Source organism: Austrofundulus limnaeus, unplaced genomic scaffold (genome assembly GCF_001266775.1).
Source record: "Austrofundulus limnaeus strain Quisiro unplaced genomic scaffold, Austrofundulus_limnaeus-1.0 Scaffold427, whole genome shotgun sequence".
Classification (NCBI taxonomy): Eukaryota; Metazoa; Chordata; class Actinopteri; order Cyprinodontiformes; family Rivulidae; genus Austrofundulus; species Austrofundulus limnaeus.
In genome coordinates, this window is record NW_013952829.1 from 321,946 (window position 1) to 329,586 (window position 7,641).

General features: G+C 39.1%; 1 protein-coding gene across 1 annotated transcript in view; it reads left to right on the forward strand.

Moving 5' to 3' along the window:
* mef2d (myocyte enhancer factor 2d) overlaps positions 1-7,641 on the forward strand; it is a gene marked incomplete in the record, with an annotated part of 107,961 nt that overhangs the window by 47,053 nt on the left and 53,267 nt on the right. The window contains 1 exon segment of the mRNA XM_014024560.1: positions 6,501-6,732. Within this exon segment, the coding sequence (XP_013880014.1) occupies positions 6,501-6,732 (232 nt within the window).

A 7,641-nucleotide genomic window follows, 5' to 3' on the forward strand; every position in this document is an offset into this window, starting at 1 on the left:
CCCCCCCTTTTACCTTCTTCCCCTCACCTTTTACCAACAGCACATATTTCCAGCTTTAAAATCACTACCCACAAACCGTACCGCCCTCATCAGTGTGTGCTTGACAAACACAAGGCAGATCAGCCAGGTGTACTTGAGTAAAAAAGGGAAAACTAGGTTGAACGAAACTTAATGCATTCATCGTAGTTTTGTTAAAACAAGAAATTAAAAGCTAGCTTCACAAAGGATAAATGTCAACATTTAGTTTCACTTCCTTTATTTGAAAAAAAAAAAGAGTTATGTTTAAATATTTGTTTTGTATAAACAGATCATTTCCACTTTTTGGAAATTTCTTTTATGGATTAGAAATTCTGAATAATAAGCTGATTTTTCTCTGAAATAAAACATAATTTTCTTTGCACCGCCGCTGTTGTGTAAATTTGGCAGTTAGATGAAAAGAAGTCATAAAACAAGAAGCAAAACACCAAAAACCACATGCCCCTAATGGGATTATTTGTATGAAGTCACCTCGGTGAAGAGAATCTTAAGGAGTGTTATTGCCATAATAAGCTGTTTATATGCCACGGTAACTTCACAAAACCATAAGAATACACACTTTAAAAGTGCGAACTATTAACTGGGTCCCTAGTTTTGCGAAAAGTTGGCATAGCAACTGAAAATTGCTCGGCGAAATCATTTTTTATGGAAATTGTAAACACTTTAGAGCATGCCTGGAAGCAGTTGGATTACTTGCCTGAAAATACAAATTGTGTAATACTTAGCAATATCAAAGAACCGTGTGAGTGCAGATAAAGCATCGGAGCTTAAAAATCCAGGGTGCAGTTATTATCTGTGTGATGCTAAGAGTATTACCGAGGTCAGCTGGGTTTCAGTGCAGATCTGCTCCTCTGGCTCAGTGTGCTCCTGATACTTTCCAGGTTCTGCCTTCTGACTGGCACTCTGCCAAGCTCTTTTTACCGCTCTGCTCCTTTGCCGGTTTCTCCGTGATTCATTTTTTCCCCCCTCCGTGCGCAATAAATGCAATTAATGTCACTTTAATGAGGAGCTCTTAATTTACGGCCCCTCTTCCAGTCTGCCGGCGTGTCTGATTGGTCACTTGGGATGGGACACAGTCACATCCAGGTGCTGCAGGAGAGTTAGCCTGCGGATTTTCAGAAAATTTACATTCAGCATGTTTGATCCAGAGGGAGAAAAATGTTCCTTTTTCTTGTCTACAATGTTACTAGCTTAGTGAATTATACAGTGGTGTTATTTAGTACAGTTACCTTCAGAGGCGTGTTTGCATTTGACCTTTTCCCAACAACCGCTCAGCTCTGGGAAATAGAACATTTACACACTGACTGCGTAGTTCTTGGATTAATACGTCTCTGCTTTCCTTGTAATTTTCACCAAACGGGAGCATTATTTTGTGAAAACATTTCAGCTCTTTGTGCTCATCTTTTGCAGCAGGCTTAACAGCGGGGGGGTCTTTCAGTTTAATTAGTTCAACAAATCTCTGTCCTTACTTTGACACTGCCTCTTTTAGCTAAAATGGCTCGTGAAGGCTTTTTTTTAACAAAGAGAAAGACATGATAGAAGCAGAATGAAATTCATATGCAGCTCAATATGCACGTTTTTTAGATGTTAGCCAAACTCTTCTGGCGCGTTGTATCCTCACCATAATGTTGCCCCTCCACGTCTCTGCCAGCCTGCCCACCTGCCCGCTTCTCCCAACTCACCTTTCACTGGCAGCAGGCGAACGGAAGCAGCCTGCACCACCCACCACTCCTCCATGCTTTAACATAATCCCCTGCATGACAGCTAGGGGCCGGGATATACAAGCTTAATCCCACTTGTACTAAAATGCCTCCTGAGGCGGGGAGAGCGGCGAGGCAGAACGGGCAGGACACTTGGCTCGACGAGCTCCAAACTTTCGCATCTCTTCCCGTTGCTCTGCTGGCTGTGGTAGGCGAGAATAAAGAGATCCTTTTTTCTTACTTTTCACCGGAGGGTCTTTGGTTTGATCCTTCTCTGGTTCTGGGATTCAGGGCTGGGAAATTGAATAAGAAATAGATTTCTTCCTTTTAACAACTGCCTCCATGGTGCCCCTGAGCAAGAAGCTGAATGCACAATACAAGCTTTGTATGAAAGGAACGCAAAAACACAGTGCTACTAAAACCGCTGCACTTTCAGTCACAGGATGTTTGGTTTTTAGATGTTTACGTTTAATTTATTGATAAACTTCCTTTTTAATTACACTTAATATAACAGTTGCAATGTAAATGTAGGCAAGTTCACAATAATACATTTTTAGGTTGTCACGTGATCCTGATTTTACATTTTTGCTACTAAAATTATTTTATTGTCTATTACAGGGTTCCCACGGATCCTTAAAAAGTTTTAAAAGGCCTTAAAATCATCAATCCAAAAATAAGGCCTTAATTAGCCTTAAAATGTATTAAATCAATCTTTCAGAATTCTTAAAAATGTTAAAACGTTGTAAGTAGAAAGATTGTAATTCATCTCAAATATTAAAATAATTGGTAACATTAATTTATTTTTTTAAATAATTGACCAAATGCTTCTCGCAGCAAGTTGTGTTGTTTTAAAATAAACATTTGGGTAAAATTGTGTCTTTTTTTCTTTCCATTTGCATTTATTGTGAGGTTGGTCTTAAATTTTTTATCTCAAGTGGTATTAAAATGGTCTTTAAAAGTCTTGAATTCAACTTGACTTAAGCTGTAGGAACCCTGTATTATAACTCTATATGTATATATTTTACCACTACTACAGTGGCTGAACTTTTGACTTTTTAAGAGGTTTTTTTCTAAGCAGCCAAGTTGAAGCTTTATCAAACTAACAATAAATAGAGATTTGCCTCTTAACTGCTGTGGCATTTAACAGTTTTCCCATTTTGCCTCCGTGCTCGAATGCATCAACTAACAAACACAGTTTATTCTATATAAATGCTGAAAGGAAAAATAGTTCCTAAAATGTCTCCAAAGCTTTACAGGACAAAAGGGGAATGAAAGGGAAACTAGGCCATGAGTTTAATTCATTCAGATCTACCCTTGTGTTCTGGAAACAGTTTTGTTGAGAGCGAGTTCCTCTGTTGGAAAGTAGGCTAGACCACCCCCCCCCCCCCACACACACACACACACACACACACTTTTTATTCTTTTCTCACAGCAACGCAAAGAATAGACCTTGAGCTGTATCAAACAAGCCTTCAGAAAAGCTGCTGGTCAATTATTTACCCAGCGGGATCTTATTTTCCTTGTTTCCCATCCTTCTTGTTAAATGTGCAAGATGATGAACAACACCCATTAATCCCTCCTTGGATCAATTAGGAGCATTGATGTTAGGGGAAAAAGGCATGGATTCATTTGCAAATTCTTCTTTAAACACTACGCTGAACAGGTTGAAGACAAATTAAAAAATCGTATTTACAGACGACGTGAAGAGGGCGTCTTCGCGGAGTTTGTGTGAAAATCAAAAGTCTGAAAAAAACAGCAGGATTATTGTGGAGTGACTAAAAGTACTTTTAACCTTAAAACCTCTTGAACTGTGATTGATTCTTAAAAACTTTAGTAAAAAAGACATCTACAGGCATGCAACAGATTACATCTAAGTTTGACCAATATAAATGCAAAATAACTCTTGTAGCTTAAATTGTGTGCTGAAACAAATTAGTTGGCAGTCATGCTAAAAACAAATTTACCTTATTTTTATTCTAATTTATAAAATAGTTATTGATGGTGAGGATGCTTACAAAGAACACCCCCTCTCCCACCTGCTCCTGTGAAGATAAATCAGTTCTGCCTCTAGGTTTGCTCATCTCCACCCTCTTTGTATATTAACCCCGCCCACTCACCCACCCTCACCATTAATCCCTTCCCCTTCAGCTTGGCCAGTGTGCAGTGCTGCCAGCCGCTAATTTCACTGTCACAGATCGACACTTCCAGCTCTGTCTGCACGCTTCTCCCTCATAGTCTAAGAGTAATTAAATAATTGTCAGACACCGGGAAGTCTTTTTTATGATGACAGTTTTATTTGTCAACCACTTCCTGTACACGAGGATACTACTTTTAACAGGACCACAATTTCACAACAGTAGATTTTTATTTTTTAATTTTTTTTATTTTGCCAAGAATTATACTTGCATTCTCGTTTTTTTTTTATCTTAGAAGTTTTTAAAAGTTTTGTTTTATTTGTGATAAGTAAAAAAAAGTCTAATAAATAAAATCTAAAAATGTTTGAATTTAATTAGAACAAAAGTATGTATTTCCTTCCTGAACCCTTATTTTACTGTTATTTCCATTATTATTGTTAATAGTAGCTGTTGTTATTTACCTACTTAGTTATTAGCCAGTTTTGAAAATGAAATGAATGTTAAAGTTTTCCCAAAATTATTGCATTAGCTTTAAAGACTTCAGTCTTCTTTTTTTTCCTTTTTTTTCGTTTTTTCATCTTAGTTAAAATCAAGAAGCAGAAGAGGTGGAGATCGGGGGCAGAAAGGTGCCCTTGTCCTTCTTGGTGTAAAACTGGGTTCCAGGCAGGATGAGTGCAGTGCAGAGCAGCACTGGCCCATATTCCTTTTATAGAAGTCCTTATTTCAGATTGAACTGAAACGGGGTGAAACAGTTTGTGTGGCTGGACAACCTCAGGTCCTTGGCCTTGTTTTTTTTTCTTCCCCCCCAACACTCCATGCAGCTTGGTCATCTAACTTAATGATTTCAGCTTGGTATATCACATTAAAAGATAATTTTATTGTTTGTTTGTTAGTTAAAACTAGGAAGTTTAGTATTATGTCAGTAGACGTTAAGGACTGTTGCTGGAATGTGACACGCATGCGTTCAGATGTCAACAATTACTTAATTGAATAACTTGCTGCTGCGACTGCGGTTCTAACCTGGCATGAAACATGAAAGGTGGCACAGCTTTTCAGCCTTTCCACGGTCACTTTGCACGTTAAAACTGACTGAGTGTGTTTGTGTGTGTCAGAGAGGGATTTGAGATGAGTGCTCGGCTGTTTGAAGAGTCAATTTCCAAATTATTTGCTTTAAATGTCAGCTCATAGTGTTTGTGTAAGTACAGATTGAAAGATGTTCAGTACAACTGATGACTGATCAAAGAGGTGATTTTCATCGTAACGACATAAAGTGAAAAATATATCTTGAAGTTTTGAGATTCACATCCAAATCTGACACATTCTCACTCCCGACTCATCACATATTGATGCTTTTCCAAGGTTCCCTCTGCTTCTTATTTTGACGTGTCGGGTAACCCCTTCGCGTCAGTTATTTACACACTAGGCATTTCCGGGTTCCCTTGGCGTCTGGTTTTGACGTGTTGGGTCACAAAATATAGGGGTCTTTGGTTAATATTTGGGATCAGGGTTCATGGTTAATTTTAAGTAGTGGGGTCAGGGATAGGATGTCTAGGGGGAATATTAGATAACTTTAGGGTTTGGGACACATAGCTGATGTGAATTTCCTACATTTTCTAAAAATTGTTAATTTTAGAGAACAGGGTTGATGGTTAATTTTAGGTACTAGGATCAGGGACAGGATGTCTAGAGTGAATAAAGGTTATTTAAGGCTTTGGGACGGTTAGTTTTTGTGCATTTTCTACACTTCCTGAAATTATGACATTGGATTCCGCCCCATCTCGTCAATAACTGACGTGAGGGGGGTACCCGACGCATCAAAACCGGACGCAGAGGGAACCTGACCAAGCGTCAATATGTGACAAGTTGGGAGTGAGAATGAGCTGCCAAATCAAGTCTTCCATAGGGGAAAAAAAGATAATCTTTGTTTGTGTAAAACATTGATTAAATTGCAAAATCTTAGACTTTTTAAATAGAGTTTTTAGAATCATTTGTAATAATTTTAGTCAACAATGCCTGTAAAAAAATCATTTTAAAGTTGAACAATAGTGGGTTTTTATGGCTGCCTTTGAAATATAAAAGGTTGATTTTTCTCAAGTCTTCATTTGTCAGAAAAAGTGTAGTTATTCAAAAAAAAATTTTTTTTACTACTAACATTACTATTATGGGTGTAATTTTATTTTCATGCCGCAACCAGAATTTGCTTGAAAATGAAAACTTTGTGAAAATCTTGAAATGTGTTGATTTCTGTTTTTTCGCACTCTGTATGTATTTATTTTCTATGCTCTAAAGCTTGTCTGTTATCTTCCAACAAACGTATCATATGTTAGTAACTGTAACTTATTTTAGTTTGTATTTTGCTGTGTCTCATTTGTGGGTGAGTCATGATAAATCGCAATGGAAATCTATTGTTTCCTATTATAAGACATTAGTTTGGGTCAGATTTATTTTCATGTTTCATCTGATTTTGGAAAAACTCTTCTTGTTGTGATTGGTTTGTGTCGTGTCTGTCACCTTCAGGCTTGTTCACTCTGCAGCTGATCACTAACTGACCACCTGTTCCATTAGTTTCTTAAGTCTGATGGAGGTAAACACTGGTTTAAACACCATCCTCTTCTCGTCTCCCTGCCAGTCTGCAGTCCCGCAGCCGACCTTCTCCATGCCGGTCACAGTGCCAGTGTCCAATCAGAATGCAGCCGCGGCAGCAACCCTTCAGTTCAGCAACAACCCTGCCAGCGCCCTGGTCACCACCACCTCCTTCGTCACCTCCACCCTCGCAGATCCCCGCCTCCTATCACCACAGCAACCAGCTCTGCAGAGGAACACCGTGTCACCGGGGTTACCACAGCGACCAGCCAGCGCAGGTAACAGACCACGGTTAACACAGCTGGAATGCTTTGGCTTTTCTCCCTCCTCGCAGCTTTATTATAGCGCCGCTAATCAATAAGCTGTGGCCTTTACAACTAATCAAAAACCGTTTCAATAATAGCTGCTGATTGAATTGTGTCGTGTGATATCTGAAACTGAGGTATTGGGTTTTTCTCCGTAAAAGATTCTTCGCCATGAATCTCATCTGATGAGTTGCATTTCTGCAAACAGCAACTGCAAGTTTTCTACTTTCTTTAAAAGAAAGAGAATGAACTGGCCAGACTGCCACCCACAGCTATGTTGTTAAGTTTTGGAAGACACTCACATTTTAGTGTAGATGTAATACACACGTGGACAAAACTGTTGGTGCCTTTCTTTTAGTGAAAGAAAAACCCACAATGGTCACAGGAATAACTGGAATCTGACAAAAGTAAGAATAAATAAAAATCCTATGAAAATGAACAAATGAAAGCCAGACATTGCTTTTCTACGGAGCCCGCCGGGGGTCAGTGGTGAAAAAAGAAAAACAGCCGCCGGAAATCCGTGCGCACGGATTGCTAAACTGAGAGCACAGATTAGTAATCCGTGCGCACGGATTACTAATCTGTGCTCTCAGTTTTTGCAATCTGTGCGCACGGATTACTAAACTGAGAGCACGGATTACTAATCTGTGCTCTCAGTTTTTGCAATCTGTGCGCACGGATTACTAAACTGAGAGCACGGATTACTAATCTGTGCGCTCAGTTTCTGCAATCAGTGCGCGCAGATTGTGTCGACAGGTTGGACGCATGGTGTGTGTTGTACAGTCTGTTTTGTTGTTTCCGGTTTTATTGTGAAAGGCTAAACAGGAAGTGAATACTGAGAGTGCGGAGACAACTTGTTGTTTCGGGGAACACAACCTTATG